This window comes from Rhinolophus sinicus, linkage group LG01 (genome assembly GCF_036562045.2).
Source record: "Rhinolophus sinicus isolate RSC01 linkage group LG01, ASM3656204v1, whole genome shotgun sequence".
Lineage (NCBI taxonomy): Eukaryota > Metazoa > Chordata > Mammalia > Chiroptera > Rhinolophidae > Rhinolophus > Rhinolophus sinicus.
This window is the reverse complement of record NC_133751.1, coordinates 203337263-203361852: the sequence shown is the minus strand read 5'-3', so window position 1 is coordinate 203361852 and position 24590 is coordinate 203337263. Positions and strand designations below refer to the sequence as shown.

The window sequence follows — 24590 nt, the reverse complement described above, 5'->3', positions numbered from 1 at the left end:
AACTCTTTTGTGATCAATGAACAGGAAGGTCACTGGTGCAGGTGAGTGCTGGGTGCTTACAGCACCCAAAGGCAGGGGAGGGAGATGGCAGCTGGAGTGGGCTGTTGCTCTTCTTTTGAGAGAGCATTGGCTGCTACTCTTCACATTTCTCTTGACTTCCCTCCTTCAGGAACTCATAAAGAGGAAGGGAGGCCCAGGCCTGGAGGGACAGGACCTTACTTAGTTGGGGGCATCATGCAAAAACGGAGTTGTTAGGGCTTCAAAAATCATGGAAGCTGATAATGCATCACTGAAGTGAGGGGAGTGCCAAGGTTAGCTAGCCACTGTCACACGGATGCTGACCTCCACAGCACACCCTGCCCTCAGCCCATCGCCAACCACTCCAGGACTCCAGCTCCATCTCTTTATTTCTCCAGCTTTTCTCAGTGTTGTTTGGCTTCCATGGCCCTGACGGGTGCTTCCCAAAGAGCATGCTCATGACCTCAGCAGAAGAACAAAGCGGATAAGACTCCACATGGCTCATAGCAATTGGTTGGCTCAGTCAGGCAGGTAGGGGCGGGGGTCTCCAGGGAATGGCAGGGCAGGCACCCGGTTGTAGTGGGCCATGAGGAAGATGCCAGCAGTGCCGCAGACGAAGAGGGAGAGCATGGCCAGGAAGCAGACACGGTCCAGCACGCGTCCCACCAGGAACCACTCCTCCTTGCCCTGCAGGTGGGAGGCAAGGTGGGATGACCCGCCGTGGCACCAAGCCTGCCCTGGCTCCCTGAGCCATCCTTGGCCCCCCAGCAAGCCTCATTCTCCATTTCCTTGGGCCCTTCTCGCCTACTTCCAGACCTCAACCTGGCTTCTTTCTTGATCCCCTCCCCACTCCCAACTCTATTTTTCTATCCCGTTGCCCTACCATGACCACTCCATTCATCCTGCCCCAATGTCAGGTCCAAGCCCTCACCAAATACTCCATCGTCCTTCCCACCCCAGACTAGCTTACACTGTCAAAGTGACTCTGCTGGCGTCGGGCGCGGGCAATGAAGTTGCAGGCGTCCACACAGGCCTGGATGGCTGGGGCAGCCTGCTTCAGGCTGCCACACAACTCCTGGCTCTGCCCTGGCTCCGGGCCTTTCTCTAATGAGATGACAGGGTGAAGTTTGGGAGTAGAAAGGAGGAGAAACAAGCAGAAAAGGTAGCCTCTCCTTAGGGACCCCACCCCCTCTCTCCCCAACCTGGATGCTTGCCCAACACTCATTTGCAGTGCCTGTTGCTTTGGCCAACAGGCAGCCTCCCCTGTATGGAGTCCCTGGGGAAGAGTGTCCCCAGTGTCACACTCTGCCTCACCTAGTTTCTCCAGTGCTGCCCTCACCAGCCCATTGCGCTGCCGCTGCCGGAAGAGGACTTCACTGCGAGGCAGGCAGAGAGCCGCCTCCTCCCCACTGGTGATTGACCACCCAGTGGAGGAGCCATTCTGCAGCCGGGGCCGAGCGTCCTGCACAGCCACTGCGGCCAGCGGGCGAAGGTGCATCCGCAGCAGCTGGGGCAGGAGCCGCAGGAACACCTGGAGAGGGGATGTCCTGGGTGGTTTAGCTTGGCAGCCAGGCTGGGCTTCAGAGCAGGAGGTGAAGGTTGGCATGAAGGGCTCATGCTGCCAGAGCATGCTGGGGGCAGCACATTGGGGGCAGTGGCTGGCCCCAATCCAGCTCAGCTGTTCTGTGCCAGGCATTGAGGCCGGGTCCCCAAATTTTTGTGCACATCAGAATCACCAGGGCACTTATTCCAAGTACAGGTTCCTCAGCCCCACTCCTGCTATTCTAGCCCAGGATATGGTGGGGGACCTGGGAATCTGCATTTGTGACAAGGGCTCCAGCTGATGACTACAGGTTGGCTGCAGATCACACAGGCTCTGGAGCCAGACTGCCTGGTCAGAATTCTGTGTCCTCTACTTTCTAGCTGTGTGACCTTGGGTAAGCTACTTAACCTCTCTGTTTCCTCATCTGTAACATGGAGATGATACTAATACCCACTGCATAGAGGTTGTATGACGATTAAGTAAGTTAGTATGTGTAATATGCCTGCCAGTTAGTTGGTAAACACTCAGTGTTACAATTAATCCATTTGGGCACATGCCTCAAGATACACACATGGCAGATTTGCTGCTAAATGTGGCAGGTGAGGAATGTGAGTAGGGACAGGGGTGCAGAGGAAGGAGCATGGGAGTGGACTAGGCAGGAAGATGCTGGAGTAGGCAGGGAGGGGCCTTGCCTTGCGGACCCGGCGGGCCATGGAGTGTGTGTGGGGGGACCGCAATGACACGTTGAGCACGACCACAGCATTCACCACAATGAGGATGGTCACCACCAGGAGGAAGGTCAGGTACCTGCCGGGGGTGGGGGGTAGGCAGGGGGCAGGGCTGGCCCTCGGGCACTGCAGCCCCAGACACCACTCCCACCCTTAGCGGCTGCTCCATCCAGAGCCCTTGAGGGAAGGCGCTGGTATGGAGAATGGTGGGGGCAGGGTCACAGGAAGGTAGTGCCCAAGAAGGGAGGGCAAGAGGTGGGCCACGGCGTGAGGCCCAGGCTTACTTGCTGATGAGTGGCACTGCCTGGGAGGTCTCGGGCACCTTCTTGGCCACAAGGAAGAGGAAGACGGTCTGGGCCAGGAGCACATTGATGGCGACGGTACACTTCTGGCCGCCCGCTGCCCGTGACAGACAGGCCCTCAGAGCAGGGCTGTGTCCCTGCTGTGGGGCACCGCCCCCGCCCCTGGTGCCTTCTGTGCCCTCCCAGCTGCTCCCCGTGCTGCCGGCCCAGGCCATGGCGCCCCTCCCGCAGGCTTCAGGTACCCTTGGCAGGAAGAAAGTAGATGAGGATGGCGACAGACGAGATGAGCACACAGGGCGCAATGATGTTGATGACATAGAAGAGGGGCTTGCGCTGAATGAGCAGGTAGAAGACCACCTTCTGGTGACCCGCCTCCTCGGCCGGCGCCACCCTGTCCAGCAGCATCTTGGCCGGCCGGTGCCGGATGGCCCACTCCCCGTTCTCTGTGGGCGGCAGGGCATGGTGGGCACAGGGAGTGGGCTGGGCAGACCCCTGCAGCCTGAGTGACCCAGCTGCAGAGTGGCCAGCGTGTGCCCGAAAGATTGCCATGGAGGGACAGAAACAGTGTGGGAGATTGTACCCTTAGTCCCTCTGCCTCCAAAATGGGAGTCATTACCACGGGGGAAATCAGAACTTTGTTGGGCCTTAAAAAAACATATTTTATGGTTTAATGTAGCTTTCATTTTGAGTCATATGGGAAAGGGCATGAACTTGGTCTTGCCCTGCACCCCCAGCCAGGCCCAGTCAGGGTCCTGGGTGGAGGTTACCTGTGAAAGCCTCAGGGTCAATGAAAATCCACTCAATGGTCTGACCCTCTTCCTGGCTCAGCTGCAAATTGATCTCGTTGGTGCTGTAGGTCTGGGATCTAGTAAATGGGGAGGAAAGAGGATAAATCTGAGTGGTGTGGACCCACCCATGAGGTCACACTAGACGGTCATCTGAGGGCCACTGGGGGCAGTTTTGCCACAAAAAGTGCAGCCAAGAATTTCTTAGTTCTCCACAAAACCTGGCAGCAAGATGAGGGGGGACCTGGCAGCACTTTGGGGTCTGGGGAAGTTTGAGTGGAAGGGCCAGGAGGCTGAGGCTCAGTGCTGGCGCCTGGTATCCAAGGGCCCAGGGCCACTATGTGTTCTGCCCTCCCACTGCCTCAGGGGCAGGAGGGACCAGTGGTCAAAACAGAGGAAATCTTGTCTGTAGTTCTGGGGTCTGTTTACTGAGGAGGGTTTATCTTCAAGTTCTCCCTATGAAAAGACTGCTCCTCTAAACTGGGGAAGACCCTCACCCAGACGCCCCTTCGCACATCTATGGATGAGAAAACTGAGAAACATTCATTTCTCTCCTTCGTGCACAGGCAGGGAAACTAAGGCAGTGAAGTTGGAGGAGTGAGAGGACTGGGACATGGGCACGTTCAGGTGTCCCGGCCTGAGATGGGCACAGAGGTCCCAGGAGATGGAGTCAGGGCCCCAGCCAGAAGCCACATGTCCCCCACCCTGCCAGAGTCCCTCTCGGGGCAGCTCCCTAAATGCCCCCTCGCCCCAATAAATGGCCTCACTGGAAGATGAGCGAGCAGTTCTGCCAGTCGAAGGGGAAGTAGGTGACGGAGACAGGGCAGGCGGAGCGGAAGATGGCGGGCGGCAGCCAGTAGACGCAACCGTCAGGAGACACAAGCACATTGCAGTACAGAGCCACCTCGAACACGCCATCCACACTGCGCATAGACCAGACCATGAGTCTGAGGTTCATGCCCTCAATAGCCCCGGCACACCTGAGACCCGCCAGCCTCTGCTGTGTGTGGATGGCGCCTGGGACACCAACCTGTCCCAGGGGCCATGCCTCTGCCTGATCGCCACCTGGACACAGGAACCATGTCCCGCCCCCAGCAACCCCTGCCACTCCCACCCCGCCAGGCTCCTCTCCCACTGGGCTCTGCCCTTCTGTACTTTCGTCCCCCACCCTGCGTGCGCCCCTCCTCACTTGTTCTCCAGCACGACATCTGGCCGCCACACCATGGTGGAGGGCACCCTCAGGACCCACACGCCTTCGTAGTCTCGTGGGTCCCAGCGAAGGCGATAGTCACACCACTGCTGCAGGGGGGAGGATTGCCAGGCCCCGCTCTGTGGTGCCACATACCCCAAGAACAGGAGCCCAGCCCAGGGGGGACAGAAAAGGTGAGGGGGGGGAACAGGTCTTGGGGCCCCATGGTAGATGACCTGATAGAGGGAAAGAGGGTGGCAGAGTGGTCTCTTACCATCTCTATCCAAACGTTGGTGGTGAGGGCCTCCTCTCTCTCGTTCTGGAGGTGCAGACCGACGGATAAGGCCCCGTCACTTGCCCTCCCCAGATGTTAATCCCTACAGGCCACTGTTGGGTCCCACAGGACCCCAGCCTCCTGGGAAGCCTCCATGGGAGTGTTTCAGCACCTTGGCATCTCCCCTGTGGGGCCCTCCCCACCTTGGCTGCTGGAGCAGCGCCTCCATCTCTGTAGCAGGTCCCAGGGCCTTGTGCCCTGGCCCCCTCCTCCCTCGCCCTCCTGCAGGCCTGTGGCTCACCAGGGAGATGAGGTTTGTGAGGGTGAGCTTCAGGCTGACGTTCACCACGTCCGAATCACGCTGGGCGGGCCGCAGGTGGGGGTTGTAGTCACGCATCAGGTCTGCCAGCAGACGCTCTTCCTGGTTCCTGCCCTGGGCTCCTGCAACAGACAGCCGTGAGCCTGGGTGCAGGGGCTTTGGGGCAGAAAAAGAGGGAGGCCATGGGAGAATGTGACATGGAAAGGCAGGGAGCGGGGGTTGGAGGCAGGCTCCAATAGCCCTGCAGGCCCTCCACACCCTAAGGCCTTGGACCCCTGCTCCGGGCTTCCCCAGGCCCCCAGCCCCCTGTGTCCACACCCAGGCAGATAGCCAGCAGTGGCAGGAGGAACAGCTGCCTCTGACCCCTGTGCATGGTGCCACAGCTCTCCACAGTGACAGGGGTGGGACGGCAGCTCCCCAGGTCTGAGATGTACACTCTGTGTCTCATGTAACAGCCTACACTCCCACCCCAGCCAGCCCTGCCAAGCCGGCCCAGCCCCACCAGCTGTCTGACCACAGCCCTGTCAGCTGTCCCAGGATGGACACAATGCCAGGCTCAGGTTACCTGAGCAGAGGAGGGGCAGAAGAGCCCCGTCTGTCCCAACAGACATGGTCCAGCTTCCATCTCCACTCAGACTCAGTGGTCCCAGCCCTCCATTCATGGTCCAGCTGGGGAGCTGAGGATGTGGGAGAGAGGAGATGGAGTGCTGAGGAAGGCTCCCTCCGGCTCCCTCCAGCAGGTCAGGATTTGGGGAGGTGTGAAGGCTTTTGGTTAGGTATGTTTGTACCTGAGTTTCTCTGTGACATGGTTGAGGACCCCAAACCTCTCCTATCAGCTTGACGTCTTCATGGGTCACTCCACTGGGCCAAGATACTGGAGGGTAAAATGCCCACAAGAAAAATGCCTCATGTCCCCCAGGCTTTGACATCTTAACACAAATTAGGGTGCCAGGTCAGGGTCCTTCCTGTTTCTGAGGCGTGGGTCCCAGCCTGGTAAGCTTTGTAGGAAGGAGGGCTGAGAAAGATCTGGAACTCAGGGCTCTTGTGAATAGGACAGCCTCTGAATAGGGGCACCTCCATGGGGCCTCAGTATTTATGAAATCATCCACAGACTTACGGAGTTCCCAGCATGTGGCAGGCACAGAACTAGACTAGGGGCACCCGGGATACACCTAATCTGATCACTTGAACCCACAAGGTTGAGGTTGTTGCCCCCCAGAGAAGGAGAACCAGAAGGGCTGGGAAACAAGCTCCATTCTCTTTGATGGATTGTGGTCAGGGGAAGAATGGGGCTGAGGCTGATATAGGAGCCAACAGCCATGACCACAGGCTCAGACCACCTGTCTTCTGATCATCTATTCCAAGCAGACAGGTCAGCATGGCCCAGTTCATGGGCAAGACAGAAAGCACAGGTTCCCAATCTGTAACACCCACCCTTCGGCTCCTGGGGCCTAGGATGGCGAATGCCTCTGAGGGCTGGAAGAAAGCACCATTTGAGGACATGTCCCTCAACCCATAAATGAATGATGTCTGTGGCATTTCAGTGTGTTAGTAAACCGGAAATCAGCCAACATGCCCTGTCCTTGGAAATCCAAGTGAATTTGGCTCGGATCCCAGCCCCTTGCAGGAAGGCCACAAATTCCTCCTGTCTTCATCAGGATGGGGGGAAGGGGAGGCTGTAGTGCTGGCAGCTGCTTTCCTGGTCATCTGCTTTCACTATGTTACCTTGTGGGTGGCTCACCTGCCAGGCCCCACACTCCGGCTTTCTTGACACCTCCCTCCACCCCAAGCTTTGATCTCACCACACATCTAACTGACTTTCTCTGGAGTTTACAAAGCCAATGGCCCCTCTCCTCACTTTGCCCTTTGGTGCCTCCAGACTCAATTCTCTCATCCATTTTGCAGCGCAAAGCTCTTCCCCCGTCCACTCCCCTCCAGGACCATACTTTGCCAAAGATCATTAATGGCTTCTGCTAAATAATGGACCACCTTTCTCCACTCCCTTCCTCAGGACCACCCAGGCAAAGATGGTGCAGCTGATGCTTCAACATTTCTGATTTTCCTCTTTCCGTTTCCCACAAGTGTCTGGGAGAGAAGAAGAAGATTATGGAGACTGACTTCCCTCTGATGTGAATTATGCCACCTCCCTACGTATTAAGAATTCAGCTCCTGTTTTCTCTCCTCTCTGCTCTTGGAGAGAGACTGAGAAATCTCCCTGGTTCTCAGGAAGGTGCATTTTCTTTTAGAAGTGGTGGTTTCTGCCTTGGAAAGGTTAAGGGGTAGGTATGGGACCCATTAAGAGAAAATCTTCTGTAGGCATTATCTGTAATCTAACAATTCCTCCATCACCACCTTGTACTCTAAAGGCTAGAAAAGTGAAATGTTCATTTCCCAGGCTCCCTTGCAGATAGGGGTGGCCATATGATAACATCTTGACCAAAGGATGTCTGCAGAAGTTGGCCAAGGGGCTGAAGGGCTTCAGGGGAAAGCTTTTGCTTTCTAATACAAGGGATCAGAAATGGCTGCTTCTTTCCTGTGTTGAACGTAGAGGTAAAGTGTGGAGCTGTGGCAGTCAGCTTGCAACCTCGTGCAACAAGCCTGGTCCCTAATAGCTTCATGGGACAGATGACCCAATGTTGCAACCACTCCCTCACAATTCTTATTCTGTGAGAAAGAGGAAACCTTTTTGTTTAAACCATGGTTCTTGGAATTTTCTGTTCCTTGCAGCCCAATGCAATCTTAATGGATTAATTGCCCTTTGAAAGAAGGTGGGTAGCCCTGTGGGCTTGGGGAGTGTGTAGGGACACCCCTGCCTTCACAGAAAGCTGACCCTTGTAGGTGTGACTTCTTGTGGAGGGAAGGAGGTAAGAGTTTCATATCACCCAGAGAGTGGACCAGTCCTGACAGCACGCTGGGGCTAGAGTGTTGGGCGAGTGGGTACTATTGGGGGACCCACTGTGACTCTGGGTCCCTACACAAGACGCACTTTTAGTGGGGTATGACCTTTTGGGGTGGTCTTTTCTGGAAGGCTCACAGCCACCTGAGCAGGGCCTTTACCTGGCGATTGGAATGTGTAAGACCGGCTGCCAACAGCACCACCGTGTGGCAGAGAGAAGCAACAACAATGGCCGCGGGATCGGTAATCCAGGCTCCCTTTCGTCTCTGGGCAGGGGACAGGGACCCTCCTAGAGTTGGTCTGGGCTTCCTGCTCATCTGACGGGTGTAAGTCCACGCTAGTTTTTCTATTCAAAGGGGGGAAATTAAAAATTTGTATCTTAATTGCCAGAGGGAAGGGGGGTTGGGGAGCTGGATGAAAAAGCTGAAGGGATTAAGAAGTACAAATTGGTAGTTACAAAATAGTCATGGGGAGGTAAAGCACAGCACAGGGAATATAGTCAATAATATTGCAACAACTATGTATAGTCCCAGGTGGGTGGTAGACTAGTCAGGGGGATCACTGCATGAATTATATAAATGTCAAACCACTATGCTGTACACCTGACACTAACATAAAATAATATTGTCAACTGTAACTGAAAAAAACAAATAATTTTTAAAAATTGTACCTTGAATTTGTGGATGATTCGTATTGGAAGGCAAAAGTAAATAGGGGTCAGTTTTGGTCTTTTTCCCTCAGTTCCATGGAAAAACTAAACATGTCACCTCTGCACACCTGAGCTCATGAGGTCATCGACTCCTCCGAGGGAAATGGGTTGAGCTGTGAAGACCTTCTTCCTGTACTTCAGGAGGTGAATAACTGGGCCTCTATGCCTGCTCCGATCCTCTCTCAGTCACCATGCCCGGCTTAGATGTCAGAGACCCTCGTCAGAGCCCCATCCTCCCTGACTGAGGCCCACAGATGAGGAATGAGATTAAAAACAAAGTAAAATAAAACACAAACTACCCCTTAAATTTGCAAGACACATATAAATACCTTCAAGCCAACTAGCAGTTCGATTTTCACAACACCCCACGAGTGGGACTTACTTATTTTTTTATTAAAGTTTATTGGGTGACAATTGTTAGTAAAGTTACATAGATTTCAGGTGTACAATTCTGTATTACATCATCTATATATCACATTATGTGTTCACCACCCAGAGTCAGTTCTCCTTCCATCACCATATATTTCACTCCGTTTACCCTCTTCTAGAACCCCCCCCCCCGTAACCACTAAACTATTGTCTGTGTCTATGAGACTTATTTTATGCTCATTTTACAGATGAGAAAACTGAAGCTAAGAGATGAGGAGTGGCTCATGCAAGGTCACACTGCTATAAACTACCCCAAAACTTTGTCTCTTAAATAACAAATATGTATTATCTCCCGCAGTTTCTGGGGGTCAGGAATCCAGGAGCAGCTTAGCTGAGTGGTTCTGGCTCAGGGGCTGTCATGGGGCTGTGATCGCATCTGAAGGCCCCGCTGGGGCTGGAGAACCCACTTCCAAGTTCACTCATGTACTTGTTGGCAGGAGGCTTCAGTTCCTTAACTTGTGGGACTCTCCACAGAGTGTTCAGCATGCCAGCTGGCTTCCCCAAAGTGAGAGTGAGAATGAGAGAGAGAGAGAGAGAGAGAGAGAGAGAGAGAGAGAGAGAGAGAAATGTCTTTTATAACCTAATTTCAGAAGTAACATAACATCACTTCTGCCTCATTGTATTGGTCACACAGACCAACCCTGGTATGGTGTGGAGGGCACTACACAGGGTGTGAATACCAGGAGGTGGGGACCACGGGGGGCCATTCCAAAGGTGGGGTACCTCATAGAACCTTATCTCCCAGCTTCTGTAGTCTCAGCCTTCGGCCCTTAAGATTGGTAGGGGCTCCCTTTGGGGTAGAGTTGTCAGATTTAGCAAATAAATATATAGGATGCCCAGTTAAATTTGAATTTCAGACAAACATGATTTTTTAGTGTAAGTATATCCCAAATCTTGCCTGGTAACCCTATTTTGGGCAGGAGGACTAGGTGCCCAAGAGAGGACACTCCTAGGGGAGGGCCAAGTTTTGGGGCTCTAGGTTGGTGCATGTGAGCTGAGGTGGATGGGTTGACCTCTGGCCTCTGTGGGCGCTGGGTCCAACCCTTCCACCCCAGTCCTCAGCTTCCCAGAAAGACCCCGACAGACTGGTCAAGACAAAAAGGACTCTAAAGGCCTTTCTGCAGCCCTGGTGTTCCCACCCCTGCCAAAGCCTCCTTCCCTAAGGGGCTTGGAGAGAGAGGTGCCCCCAACCTCAGCTCCAGGTGGGGCCTCAGAAGCCCAAGACTGAGGGGTTGACAGGTGGAGGGTGGCTAGAGGAACCAGGACGTGAAGGCACAGGATCCCACCTGCTCTACACATACCTGGGGGAGGGGGAGGCAAGAAGAGGCCTCCGTCTTTCTCACAGAGGGGTCCCAAAAGGCCAGCTTGAGTGGTATCCTTCCTGGTCCCTGAGCCAACCCCCTGCCTCTTCCCAAATCATTCTGCCCCACCCCCCAGCCAACATCCACTCTCAGGCCTTCTCAAGTGGCCCTGTCTTTATTTGCAAAGGAGTCATTGTTGAGGACATCGCCTCCCTTCCTTGGTCTCCCTTCCTTGCGAGGCGAGAAAGCTCAGCTCATCTCTGCCCCAGCCTCAAAGGACCAACAGGGCTCAAGTTTCAGGGCCAGGAGTTGGCTTCCCCAGGAAAAGCTTGTCCTTTCTCAGACACCCTTGTCCATATGGCTACCCTCCCCTCCCCAGCAACCCCCAAAGCCCATCCCTTTCAGGCCAAAAGCCCCACCCAAAGCTACCCTGAGAGCTGGGCCAGGCCTGGCAGGGCAGGCCCACTCTAGATGAAGCGCTTATCCTGCTCCAGGTAGGAGAAGGGGTCCCCGGGGAAAGGCTGAGGTGGAGGCTGGTTGTAGGCGCCCTGCAGGAAGATCCAGGCCGTGCCCACCACCATGATGGGCGTCACCACAAACAGGCAGAGTCGGTCCACTGTGCAGGCCACCTGGCTCCAACAGTCCTTCTCCTGGGGACAGAGTGGGGCAGCAAAGAGAGTGGGGTGAAGAGGGCCCTCAGATCACAAGACCTGCACCCCAAGCTGGGCTTAGTGACAGGCATGGCCTTGGCATATCTGTCGGGGCTGCCTCTGGCTTGCAGCAAAGGGGACGTACTGCATTCCCCCCGCCCCCCATCCACAGGCAGAGCTGGTCATTCTGTCTGTCTAGGAGACCGAGAGCAGGGTCACAGCTTCCGTCCCAGCCAGTCAGCGCTCCTGCCACCGTGTTTCCCCCTAAATAAGACCTACCCCGAAAATAAGCCCCAATTAAGATTGTCAGTCAGATGGACGCATTTAGTACGTTATGACGACATTCCAGAAGAAGACAACATGACTGTATTTGAATAAATGTAGATTGTTGTACATGAAAAAATAAGACATCACCTGAAAACACGCCCTAATGTGTCTTTTGGAGCAAAAATTAATATGAGACCCAGTCTTATTTTTGGGGAAACATGGTAGCCCATTTGTGAAGTGGGAAAAGGTGCTCTTTCTCAAGAGAGAATTTTAGAAAGTTGTGTAATACTGAACAACCCTAGAAGGCTGCCTATATCTGGCTGTGTCTGGAGTATCCGGCTTGGAGTTGAGCAGGGATAGAAAATGATTGGCAGCTGAGAGAAAGAAGGGACCCTAAGGGATGTCAGGGTGTGCCCCCAACAGGGTGGAGCTGTGTGTGTATATACCCGAGTGTGTACCAGGTCCAGTGTGCTGCTATGGGGTTCTAGGCAAGGGCTCCCCCTATCTGGGGGGCCTGGACTCTGTACCCACTGGGAACTCCACCTAAATTGGTATGTGTCTCTGAGGGGAACTGTGCCCCGCTAAGATAGGATACACTTGATCAGTGCACTACTTGAACACCTGTACATGGCAACCTTGTGGCTACTCACCTCATTGTAATTGTTCTGATCCCTCATGTGGTTGACAATGAAGTTGGCCCCATCCACAGCTGGCTTCAGCTCACTGAAGAGCTCCTCTTGGGCCTGCTCAGAGACTTCTGGGGGCCGGCCTGTGGATAGCAAACCATCGGTGGGCATGAGGTCTTCCCCCACCCCACCTCCCATGGCTGGGCCAAACCCCAAGCCACTGATGACCCACGTGCAGTGGTGAGGCGTCGGGTCAGCCCATGCCGCTCTGACTGCTTCTCGAACATGAGGTCACTTCGGGACTTGAGCGAGAAGTACTCCTCAGCCTTGGAGATGTAGCCCAGGGAGCTGCTCCTCCGGACCAGGGTCCTGGGGCTGGGCCCGTCCTCTGCCGGGCGGGACATGTGTAGGAGCTTGGGTAGGGTCTCTAGGAAGAGCTGTGGCAGGTCAGGGGGACACAGGAAAGCCATTTAACCAACATGGGTCACCTTCACACATCAAATGTCTGTGACTCCATTCCTGGCCACCACAAAATACTCCCCAGCCTGATGCTGTCATTATCCCCCCCCACACACTAATCCCCTACTGGTGGACACTTAGGTTGCTTCCAGCTCTCCCATATTACTCTCAGCACAGAGTAGAATTCATTTGTTGACAATAAATTATATATGAAAAACAAAAGAGTAAGAAAAATGCCCCAGATTCTGAGTTCTCTTCTGCAAATGCTTAAAGACCAGAAATGTTGCTAATCCACCCTCAGCAGTCCCAGAACAGCCATGTGGTCCCCATTGTGGCCAAGGGGAAGGACAGCCCTCTCCTGGGCATCATGCCCCCACAGTCCTCACCTTCTTTTTAATCAAGGTATAACAAACATACAATAGAATGAGCAAATCTTAAGCATAGCTAGATGAATTTTTGCAGATGCATTCAACTGTATAAACACCACCCAGATATTAAACATCCTAAAAAGGTTCGGTCATGCCTCCCCACATCAATACCCTCTCCTCACCCCCCAGAGGTAACCACTATCCTGACTTGTATCACTAAAGATTGGTTTTGCCTGTCCTTGAACTTCTGACAGCTCACCTTCTTGACCCCCTCGGACAGCACGTGGGTGCTGGGGGTGCGGAAGTGGATGTTGAGCACGATGACACAGATCACCACGACCATGGTCACCAGCACCATGCCGAAGAGCAGGAACCTGTGGGCACACACTCAGCCTGAAGCCCGTGACGGGGTGGCAGGGAGACATGGGGAGTGGCAGGTGAACGCGGGTCGTGGCGTCACTCACTTGCCGATGAGGGGGATAGCCATCGATGTGGGCGGCAGCCTCTTGGAGATGAGCAGCAGGAAGACAGACTGTGCCAGGAGCACCGAGATGGCCATTGACGTCTTCTCGCCACCTGGGGGAGCCCGCACTTAGCTGTGACCTCTGGTCCCAGAGGGTTCCACTATGGCCCCCACACTACTTGTTCACAATGCCATGAGCCTAGTAACATCATGGGCTATGATGCTAGAGCTCCTGGGTTCAAATCCCAGTTCTGACACTTGCTGGCTGAGTGACCTTGGGCAAGTAGCCTAACCTCTCTGTGCCTCAGTTTTCTCAACTGTTAAGTGTTGTAACAACCAGATGAGAGAGAGTGTTAAGGTTGTCACTCCTCCTGGCACTGGGTAAGGTGTTGTCACTCAGCCAACACCAGCTATTATCATTAGCCAATCCTTCACCACTCAGCCCTCCTAAATTACAGCTCTGCATGTCCCTGCTGCACAGACAGCTCCTGGCACCAGAATAACACCCCAGCTCCCAGCACTTCACTCAAAGACCCCAGCCTGGCACTGCCTTGCTCTTCCCACCTGAATTCCTGAGTACACTTGGCAGAGGCTGATGTGGTCACAGGCCCATGGCCCTGCCCCAGCGCCTCTTTTCTATCTGCAATGTCCCTCTCAAACTGTCTCCAGCTCAAGCACCGCCTCTTCCAGGAAACCGTGCCCCTGCCCCCCACCCCCCGGCCATGCTCCCAGTCCTGTAATTTCTATACTGTCTACCAGGGGCAAGGGCTGGATGGCATTTGTTCTGGGAGTCACTGTGCCCTGCTCATAGTAAACATCCTGGAGCCAAGTGAGCACAGATGACACGTGCCTTTCTAGAACCAGGTATGTGAAGATGCATGCCTCCACTCCCTGGCTTCCTAGAGATCCTATTATCCACCCACTGACTCAACAGGTGATGGCCTCCTGTGTGCCAGGCCCCCAGTCACACATGGTGACCACGACAGACCTGATCTCTGCTCTGGCAGAGCTAGGGTCTTGGGAAGCCTGTCGTGAGAGGCAGAAGTGGGGTCCAAGAGAGATGAGACACGCAGGGGCCCTGTCCATTTGGGAGATGTTGGATGGGGTCACAGAGCCCTCCCCCTGGCTGGCAACATGCCCCTCACGCCTGGACCCTGGGCAGGAAGCCCCAGGGGTGGTGACCCCCAGGTGGCTGCTAGGAAGAAATGAGGGGCTGAGCTGGGGCTGCCCTCGGGGAGGGGAGAGGCTGCCCAGGAGGCGGGTCTGGGTGCTGAGGCTCACAGTCGGCCGGCAGGTAGAAGACCAGGTTGATCATGAAGGAGATGAGTACACAGGGCACGAGGATGTTGATGATGTAGAAGAGGGGCTTGCGGCGTATGATGAGGTAGAAGGTGACGTCCTGGCGGCCGGGACGGTCCAGCGGGATACTGGGGTCCACGTTGACCTTGGCCGGCCGGTGCACTATCTCCCACTCCCCGTTCTCTGAGGGCAGCACATGGATGTTTTGAGGGTCAGGCAGGGCACGGGGGCGAAGGGGTGCCTCAGGGCAGGACAAGGGGCTGGTAGAGAGAACCACCCAGAGGCACAGCCAGGTCAGTCTGCGGGGCCCTGGTGGGGAGGCACAGGTTCTGTTTGTGGGTCTTTCCTTGGGGATTGAGATAGAGGTTTCAATCTACAAGGGGCATATTCTCCTCTGGGATTGATTTTTTTCCCCCCTTGGAAAAAATAGAAGCTGAGACCACATTTGATTCAAATAAGGAGTCTTGGGGATAACAAAGCAGTGAGACTAACCCCCGCCCCCAACCTGCAATGTACTAGCATTGCAACCAGCAGGATGTCAGTCTTCTCTGAATAGACAGGGTGAGCAGTGGGTCCCAGGGTGAGCCTGGTCACAGATAGGGGGTGGGGGCTTTGGGAGCGAGTGACATACATCCTATCAGGATGACAGCTGAAGCCCCAACCACACCCCTGGCCTCTCCGGGGACAGGAAGGCTAACCACCGCTCTCATTTGTTGGCCACATTTATCCCCAGGGACCCTGCTCAGACCCAGAGGGTCTTCTGGTCTAGGCAGGTGCAGGGGGTGGGGCACTGGTGCCTGTCTGTCTCTGGCTTTGAGACACAATGGCCCCAGTCGGGCCTCTTTTCCTTTCAATGTGCTGGATTGTGTCAGTAAGCGTGAATGTATGTGTATCCATGGGAGAGCGTCTGAAGGGCCTGCCCACCCGCCAACGGCTGCTCCCAGCACCTGTGAAGCCCTCGGGGTCAATGATAATCCACTCCACGGGGTAGAAGCGGCCATCTTCTTCTTCCTGCTTCAGGTTCAGGGTGATCTCCTTGGCTGTGTACTTGAGTGAACTGGAGAGGGCAGTGGGCAGAGGGTGGTCTTCAGCCACTGGCTGGGGCTACTGATGGGGGAAGGCTGGCACAGGAGGTTCAGAGGCCGTTGTGGGGAAGGGGAGCTCTAATCAGGACAGAGCAGGGGTCTCTGCCTGAGGTTGCTTCACTCACCTCCCTCGGCCCCTGGCAGGGTACCCTGGAGGGAGGGGTGACTGGACAAGTGGATGCACCTGAACTTGAGAGAGCAGTTCTGCCAGTCGAAGGGGAAGTAGGTGACGGAGATGGGGCAAGAAGAGCGGAAGATGGCGGGCGGCAGCCAGTACACATCGCCTGAAGGATAGACCAGCACGTTGCAGGAGTAGGAAATCTGGAAGGAGCCATCATTGCTGGGGGACAAGAACAAGGGCCACAGTGAACACCAGCCAGTGTGACTGGCATGGTTGGGGGAGGCAGAGGAGGGAGGGCAGTCAGAAGCGTGGGGCTGGAGGGGGAGGCTCAAGATGCTTAAGGAAGGGAGGCAGAGTGATAAGGGGAAGCCAGAGAGGGCTGCGGCTCAACTTATTCTCCAGCACAATGTCTGGGAGCCACAGCATGTCAGAAGGCAGGCGCAGGACGCTGATGTTCCCAAATTCTTTCTCATCCCACTGAAGCCGGTTGTCTATCCAGCCCTAGAAGCTGAAAGGAATGTCAGCCGTGGGCTCTGCTGTGGCCAGGGCTCCCTCACTCCTCCCAGTTTCCCTGAGGGAAAACAGGACAGGGTCTAGGGCTGTGGCAAGAGAGGCTTGGGGAAGGTGGGTACAGAGTGGGGGCTCAGGTCTGTCATGTACAGCTGTGTAGGATGTACACTGCACAACTAAGGGAGCACTGTTTCCATGATGGATGCAGAAGACTTATGTCTATATCATAAACCTCTGACAGGTGGCAGGGAGTGTCGTCTAATAAAATCAGGATACTGGGACAATTTCCCCCCAGATGAAGGATCTAATCCATCCAAAGGCTCTGTCTGGGCTGGCGGCTGCACTAGCTGCGGGGAGGGCAGCTGGGCCTGGGTTTTCTCTGTAGGCAGGAGCCAGCCCCTCCTGGAGGACAGTGTCTGAGCAGGCTGGGGATCCCCAAGCAGAAGTCGGCACAGGGGAGCCTGGGTCCTGCACCCTCAGCCCCCAGCTCTCAGTGGGGTGTTCTTACGTGCTCAATCCACACGTTGGTGGTGAGGGTCTCCTCAACTTCTTTCTGTAATCAAACAGGAGCGCTGTCCCCCAGGGGCCTACATCATTCTTTCACATGCACACATTCACCAGGTACCTCCTCCCAGCGTCCACCCAGGAGAAGCCATGGCAACTGGTCCAACCAGACTGCTGCCCCAAGCACTCAGGACTGGGTGGGCAGAGCAGGGGGGGGCACACATGGCCTCTGAAATGTGTCATGGGTGTGATATGGGGGGCACCCCAGAACTTCAGCTGGAGGGGAAGGGGCCTTAGCCTGAGGCCTGGGGCAGCATGGGACACGGAGAAAGGCCAGAGCACACTTCCTGGGAGAGGAGCTACCTTAGGCCAGCCTGGGCCTTGAGCTTCCTCCATGGCCATCCCGGTCTGGAAGACAGCTAGGCCTTGAGGAAGCTGGCCCTGGCCTCCAGCCCCCAGCCTAGCCACGGAGGGGCCTCTCACCAGGGAGATGAGGTTGGAGAGGGTGAGGGCCAGTGAGACATCCATGCTCTCCTCTTGGCTCGCTGCAGGCCGGACCTCCTTATTGTAGCCCTTCCCAAACAGGTGCCGGATGAGTCGCTCCTCCTCGTTCAGGCCCCAGCTGCCTGGGGGGGACAGGGACAGGGATGGGCCCTGGGCCGGGGCCCAGGAAGGAAGGTTCCCTGAGGTCCTGCTGGGCCATGGGGCTGGGCTGAGCAGGGAGATCAAACCGCTCTCCAAAGTGGGGCCCTGGTTGTCGGGGCCCTCCAGGGAGAACTGGCAGGGGGAGTGGGAAGGGGGCCTGAGGCTAGGGGAGGGAGCACCATGTAGGAGTGCGGAGGACCATGCAGTGGGGACCCCGGGGGGCATCCTGAGGGTCCTCAGGGTGGGGTGATGTCCAGTCTTACCACAAATGACCACGGTGGCCAGCAGCCCCAGCGTTAACACAGGCCCCGCCATCCCGTCCCTCCAACTAGGTCTTGCGTCTGCCCCTCCAGTCCACAGGCTGGAAAATGTGGGTGGGTGGCAAAGGGACAGGTGCAGAGTGGGGCAGGGAGGGGCAAAAGGAAGAGGCAGCCGGAAACGCAATCTGATACCTCTAGACGCTGCTGCTGGGTAGAACCAGGGGCAGGTGGTGAGGGGGTGGGTGGGGACAGGGACCGGCCAGCGGGGAGGAAACCCAAGGACATGAGGCAAAGATCCCAGGCTTGGACTCCCTACCGCTAGCGCTAGCGGTGGGGGTGAGGGCTGGGTGATGGCACTGGACACTGGGGATAGTGCTGGTCAGCCATGGATAGCGGAGTGGTGACAGGCAGGTCAGCTGCTGCCATTTCTTGGGAGGCAGACAGGCCAGCTCAGATGGGGGCTTAGCAGGCCCTCTCCAGTGTCTCTGTGACCTCTGTCAACTGCTCCTGGAGGCGGGGCCCTGCGCAGGCCCTACTCCCAGAGAGCTAATGTCTACCCACCCAGTTCCCATCCCAAGAAAGCTCCAGAGTTGTCTCTATAGATCATAAATAACGTTTATTAAAGCAACTGTGCTTTTCTGATGGCGCATCTGGGAAAACACATGGAGCCCAGGACCCTGTCCTACCCCGCACACCCAGCCACCTGCGGTAGTGACAGTTTATCATCAAGCTCCCTGAACCCTCCCAGTCCCTAGGAGCAGTAGGTCCTGACCAGGGGCTGGGGGCCCAGACATGGCTCATGGCCACCTGGCTGGGGAAACCAGAGGGCCAGGTGGGTATTACTCCTCCTCCCCCGGGCCCCTGCCCTGCCTCACACCCATCAGGGCGCTATCGGGCTCTGCCTCAGCCTGAGCAGCCACGCGGAAGGGCTGCAGCGCCTGCACCAGCAGCCGGGGAAGGCTTCGGGCCAATGTGGCCGGCTCCAGGCCCACCAGGCTGCTGAAGGCCACGCGCTGGCCTCCCAAGTCTGCCCGAACCCAGGCTTGGAACAGCTCCGTTATCGTCTTGGAGCCCAGATGCGCCAGGACCTGCAGAGGCAGGAGGGCGCTCAGGGGCCCACAACCCCACTCTTGGTCCTGTCCTCCTGGCCTCCCAAACTCCACCCAGACCCATCCCCCTTTCTCACCCCCCAAACCCTACACACTTCCTGTGTACTGGGACACCCCAAAAACCCCTCCACTCACACTTCCCCCTCCCTACCACACCTTCATACCCACCAAGCACCCCAGCTCACACAGAGCTGCCCTCCCCACCCCCTTCCCCCTGGACTCTCCACTTTCCTCCCAAGCTGCTGGGGGAAAGGTCCTCCCTCCTGCTGGGGAGGGTGGCCCTTCTGTCCCCCTACCAATCAGGGCTGATCCAGGACCACCTTCTGAGGCCACTGTGAAGGAGTCTGGGAAGCCTGGGGACGTACCTCCTGAAAGTTCATGACCAGGCCCTCCAAGGGGACCTGTAGGATCCACGCATGGGTGTCCTGGAGGGTGGCCAACTCGTGCCGCAGGGACTCCAGCCCAGGGCAGCCTGCAGGAAGGGAGAGGCCCAGGAATAACAGAACTGACACACCAGCACAGAGTTGGGCTGGGTTCCCACCAGCTCAGGACCACCTCCCAGGGGGCCGACTTCTCATGGGGAAACCGTGGCTCAGAGAGGTTAAGTGATAGCACAAAGTCGAGCATTTCCTGACACTGATGAGGGCCTGAAGCCACAAGTAGCCCCAAAGAGTCAACCCCTGCGTTAGGGGCGGGGGAGAGCGCATCTGCCCCTTACCCCACGGCATAACTGCCTCCCAATGCAGGTCCCAGGAGAATGCCCTCCCCTCCCGGCTTGGGCCAGCCCTAGGCCGACTCCGTTGGCGATGGCCGGCAGCGGGCATCATTACCGTACGCGTCCCCGAGTGGCTCAGGCCTTCGCTTCTGGAACCGCGCGCCTGCAACCCAGGATCCTGGGGAAATGCAAAATTAGGGGAACGCTACTGCGGCGCAGTGGTGGGGCCGGGGCTGCGAGAGCCCAGGGTACCTGCGTGCAGCCGCTGCTCGCAGGCGGAGTGCCTGGGGGGCTCCCGGGGCGACAGAGTGGGGCGAGCCAGGCCTGAGGCGAGGCGCCGCATCCCCGGGCGCGGGCCGAACGACTCCTGGGCGCCCCGCAGCAGCTCCAGCAGCGTGTGCGCCAGCGAGCGCAGCTCTGCGAATAGGACAAGGGTGCGAGCGGCGGTCAGACTTGGGCCAGGCCCCCTGCTCCCGGCCCAGCCCCGGGAAAGAGACTGACCGCATCGCCGCCCGCGCTGCAGGCACTCGGGTCCCGGGCACAGGTGGGCATAGAAAGCGCAGGGCGTGGCGGCGTCTGCCCGCGGCTTTTCCGGAGGGTCCCAGGCCAGAAGCTCCCTGCAGCTGGGCTCGCGGTTGGAGGGGGCCGCTGCCGGGAGCCGCAAGGGCCAGTTCACCCACCATTTGAGGCACTAGCCCCCGAAGCCCTGTTCCGTTGGGAGGCAGGATTTCCCGACGCAGCAGGGGGCTGGAGGGCGGGGCGTGATGGAAACGCAATTGGGCGTGTCCTGAGGTGTTGGCGGAACACAGCTGAGGAGGCGCACCGCTCATCTGCTCCTGGAGCCAGTCCCTGAACACGGCCACACGGGTGTAGACCCCGGGCTTCCCTGGCTTCCCGCATCCGTCCCCCCATGAGGTGACTCCGTACAGGACCTCCCTGGGGCGGGGACCAGTCTCAGAACAGGTCAGAGGGCCTCCAGAATCACCCTGCGGGGACGCGAGCCAAGAGAACACACTGCATCGACATCCCCCACCCCCCCCACACACACATATGCCAGTCTTATACCTGACAGGATAAAGCAGCTCAGAGCGCCACTGGGGTTACCGCTGCGTACCCATTTTAGCCTTGAGGACATAGAGGCTCAGAGAAATTGGGTGACAGCCTGACTGTAGAAGGAAAGTAAGCTGACCCGCCACTGGGGAGTGGCCCACCCAGCGCCCCCCCCCCCCATCAATCGGGGCTCATACCTGGCATGAGTCGATGCCCCCGGACAGATAACCGGCACAGAGCATGGTGCTGGGGCGCAGCCCAGGCCCCAGGGCCCTTCGGCAGGTGTCGGCGCCGAGCAGCGGCACGTGGGCCTCTCTCACCGCCTCAGCCTCAGGCCCATCTACAGGAAAGCAGTGGAGCCGAGACCCCGCTTTGAGCGTCCCCCCTCCCATTACCCTGCTTGATTGCTTCCCTTTTGCAAGATCCGGCAGCATTTTGTGAACACAGCTGGGCGGAGTTAGATCCGAGTCTTTATACCCCCGCCTACCCAAACTCCATCACCCCGTCCCCATTCTTCCTACGCGCAAGGGCGGTTCACCGGCGCTGCCCACACCTTCGAAGAAGGCCCCCCCCCAGCCCGCGATGGCGCAGGTGGTGCCGGCGGGGGGCTCTTGGGGCCCCTGGGGGAGGCACACGGGGCGCGCCGCCCCTGCGGGGCTCACCGGTGTCCAAAGTTGCACCAGGGCAAGGTCACTGTGGAAGGTCCGCGGGTCAAACTAGGGAGAGAGTGACCGCGTAGTGTCAACGAGGCGCGGGGTGGCGGTGGAGGTGCTGTTCCCAGCTCTGCGGGCCTGGCGGCTGCCCTCTCACCTTAGGGTGGGGCAAGATGCGATTCACCGGCACCTCCTCCGCTTGTTCCCCCGATGGCCCCTCGGCCAGCTTCACCGTCCATAGAAGCGCGTTCGGGGCGCTGGGTGATGAGCGGCGGGTGATACCCGGGGCAAGGGTGTAGCAGGTTCCCTGGAGACTCTACTCTCCGCCCACGGGCACCACCCAGCGATCTCGCACGCCTGACTGTTTTCCCGCCTGGGGTCAGGGAGATGGGACCGAATGCGCCGGGCGGTGCGCCCCTAGAGATCCGCACCCTGGCTTCGCGGCGCCGGCGCCTTGAGGCTGGGGAGCCCGACAGGGGGCTGCGGCCGCCAGGGGGCAGCAGAGACCAGCCATCGCTCGTATCAGTCAATGATTTGGGAAGAGTCGGACCCCAAGTTGGAGACTTGGACTGGTCGGGGGGCTGGGAGCCGGACCTACCCTGCGAAGCAGTGTGCGGCGGTGAGCACCCAGGACGTCTCCACCAGGACGCCGCCGCACAGAGGCTGCCCCCTGAGTTGCAGCCTCACCAGCCAGGGCCAGGCCCCAGGCGGTGCCGCGCTGCCCCCCATAATGCGGCCTTGGGCCTGTGTCACATTGACGGTGCTCGGGAGCCTCTCGCCACAGGGCCCTAGAAAGGCGATGCGCTGTCACGAGGGACAAGTCCTGGCCGTCCGCACCATCGAGGCCTTCCCAGGGTCCACCTGCTCTCAGTCCTGTCCCCTTGAAACTTTTCAGCCTCACCTGGCTCACCTGGGTCCTGGAGGAAGGGGGCTTGAGGCCTAAGATGCCAAGGTCCTGCTGAGAAACAGACCTTTGAGCTTCACTGCCACCCTCCCACCCTTCCTCCACCCCGAGCTGGTCCTGCGCCCTCTCTTTCCCCTGGGCTCCCTTTCTCTTATCACTGCCATTAGCAGTCCAGGTCTGTGGCAGCAGCCATAAACTTCTCACTGTTCACCAAGTGCCCAGACTACTCCTGCCCTCTGCCCTTGCACCAGCTGTGCCCTGGGCCTGGCATGCCCTTTCCACTGGGAGGGACCTTCATAAGCGTTGCCTTGCTTGCAGCCCCACCCAGTCTCTGTCTCCAAGGATTCAAGTCTGAAGGGAGGGGATGGCGTGGACAGGAGAAGGGGCCCAGAGCAGTCAGCACAAGCTCACCAGAACACTGGGTGGTGTGGTTGGCACAACCTCAGCACTCATGCAATCTGTGCCGGATCTGCATCGCCACTAGATTTACTGCCCACTGGGCGCTCTTCTGGGCAGCCTGCAAGGCCTTCGTCCCTTGGGCTGACAGCTGCTAGGACATGCGGCACAAGTCTTGCAAAGTTGTCCTCCTTGCCGCAGCCCCGAACCCCACCTTGGAAGGCCCACAGGGAAGCAGGCTGGGCTCCTGGAGCACTGGGCCAGAATGGGAAGAGAGAGAACCCCAGGACCCCAGGACCCAGAACTCAGGGGATGGTTCTGAAGCCTCAGCCCAAGATGTCTCCGTAATTCAACTGAGCTGGGCTGGAATCTTTGAAAAGGGTGTTTCCTTAAACACCTTGAAGGAAAAACAGCACCCTGAAGATACAGACATCACAGAACTCAGACTTACTGACACAAAATGACTATGGTGGGATCGCCCACGTTTGGGCCCAGAGAGCCAAGGAGCTGCTGCTCTGGTCCCTTTCCTTCCAGCTAAACCCCGAAACTTCCCTAACGCACACCCTTGCTGGCTTCCCTTCCCTTTCCATCCTCATCCTGCCCCTCTCCTACCTGTGTCTAGGTTCCTGGCCCCTTCTCCTGGCAGGGTGGGCAGGAGCAAAAGGGCCTTGTGAATGGAGGTGGCAAGTTCATGTTCCCCTGTCTGGGACACGCTTCCTTCCTCTCATCCTCCCACCTCGGCCGCTCCCTCAGACCAGCCTGGGCTCACCTTGCAGGGTGCTGGGGGGCAGGCGCATGTACAGTGGGTGCCCCCGGGCAGACCGTGGGTCTTGGAGAGGCAGTAGTACCAGCAGCACAGCCCGCAGCATGGTGGCCAAGGCACCGAACTTGTCCTCTTTCCCCCTCAGGGTCCACCTTCCAGGCACTTATCCTGTGGCGCCTGCCTCCGGCTGCCTTTCTGTCCCTGGGTACTGAAATCTCGTTTTTTCAAACCGTCTGATATCAAAGTTACCCGCTTCCCTTGGTCGTCCCTCACCTGGCCCTTAACTCCAGGAGCCCACAGAGGAATGGAGCTTGGGGGGCTATATAGAGGACAGATGGGGGGGTACATGGGAGGGGGCCAGGGTTGGGGGAGAGCACAGGGTAGTGGGCTCAACCCTCATCTTTGAAGTCTCACCATCCGGCTCTGAGGCCCCCCTTCTGTCAAAGGAGCCCTTGTTTCTGCGGCTCCATCAAAGGGGCCCGGACAGGCCAGAAGAGCTGATGGTTGGGCTGGGGGCCAGGCAGAGGGGGACTGGTGGGCAGGGGTTGGCCCCGTCTCTGGGGCTCAGATGGAGGGCTTCCCATCTGCCTCGACTCACTGAGGAGTTCACAGCTGTGCTGGGGGCAGACACTCTTGGAGGGAGGGGCAGGGGTTATCTGAGGGTGTGCGGAAGCCCCAGCCCCTGAGGAGGTGCCTGTGCTCCCAGCTCCTCTGCCCCTAATTGCTTGGCACCATCCCTCCCCCATGTGGCTATTTCTAAAGGCGATCAAAACACCCTGATTAGCACAGTAATTGCCGCACTGGGGGTAGTGGGTTGGGAAGAGGCAGAGGCAGGAGGACGCTGGAGTGGCCCAGGGAGGAAGGCGGGAGATAAAAGGCCCCACCAGTGGCCTAGTTCAGGGAGGACAGGCCCCAGCAGCTTCTGACGCTCTCCCTGACCCCTCGCTTCTGCGAAGAGCCCGCTTGGCCTGTCCAGCATTGTTCTCAGTTGCTATGACCCTCATCTAGCAGGAGGGAGTCTTCTAGAATCTCACTGGTAGGGCCACAAATGGGCAGCTCTCTGGGGACCGAGTCCACATCTGGCGCAGAGAGGAGATGTTCTTGTGCCACCCAAAATGTCCTGGGGCTAAAAATAAATCTCATCGCCGCCGTTCATGCTGGTGACTCCGGGGTGGCTTTGGCAGGCCTGGTTCTTTTCCAGAGTGGATTCTGTCATGACATCTCCTTGTTGCCTTTCCTCTCCTTTCCTC

General features: G+C 57.5%; 3 protein-coding genes across 5 annotated transcripts; all 3 read right to left on the bottom strand.

The window, feature by feature from the left end:
• Positions 1–422: 422 nt before the first annotated feature.
• CHRNG (cholinergic receptor nicotinic gamma subunit) lies at positions 423–5531 on the bottom strand. Its single transcript, XM_019739821.2, has 12 exons — positions 5477–5531; positions 5141–5280; positions 4840–4884; positions 4566–4675; positions 4144–4299; positions 3359–3456; positions 2834–3034; positions 2574–2688; positions 2254–2368; positions 1333–1549; positions 989–1122; positions 423–705 (listed from the first exon to the last, which is right to left on the bottom strand). The coding sequence occupies exons 1-12, from the start codon at positions 5529–5531 to the stop codon at positions 538–540; spliced, it is 1554 nt and encodes a 517-aa protein (XP_019595380.2). The 3' UTR covers positions 423–537.
• Positions 5532–9110: 3579 nt separating this feature from the next.
• CHRND (cholinergic receptor nicotinic delta subunit) lies at positions 9111–19324 on the bottom strand. 3 transcript variants are annotated; one of them, XM_074315028.1, is made up of 13 exons: positions 19225–19324; positions 17329–17471; positions 16850–16894; positions 16223–16332; positions 15895–16050; positions 15573–15682; positions 14608–14808; positions 13328–13439; positions 13123–13237; positions 12269–12473; positions 12061–12179; positions 10923–11143; positions 9111–9683 (listed from the first exon to the last, which is right to left on the bottom strand). In XM_074315028.1, the coding sequence occupies exons 2-12, from the start codon at positions 17371–17373 to the stop codon at positions 10961–10963; spliced, it is 1401 nt and encodes a 466-aa protein (XP_074171129.1). In that variant the 5' UTR covers positions 17374–17471; positions 19225–19324; the 3' UTR covers positions 9111–9683; positions 10923–10960. The 3 variants fall into 3 exon arrangements, with proteins under 3 accessions (XP_074171129.1, XP_074171124.1, XP_074171134.1); XM_074315023.1 differs by lacking the exon at positions 19225–19324 and adding an exon at positions 17754–18230; XM_074315033.1 differs by lacking the exons at positions 17329–17471; positions 19225–19324 and having other exon boundaries at positions 16223–16339; positions 16850–16895.
• PRSS56 (serine protease 56) lies at positions 18341–24124 on the bottom strand. The gene is given in 13 exon segments (XM_074315044.1): positions 18341–18838; positions 19225–19331; positions 19690–19752; positions 19827–19991; positions 20076–20222; positions 20398–20560; positions 20822–20964; positions 21178–21340; positions 21435–21534; positions 21876–22065; positions 22179–22235; positions 22620–22728; positions 23333–24124. Coding segments are annotated over 13 exon segments (1770 nt in total). The 5' UTR covers positions 23447–24124; the 3' UTR covers positions 18341–18589.
• Between the last annotated feature and the right edge of the window lie 466 nt (positions 24125–24590).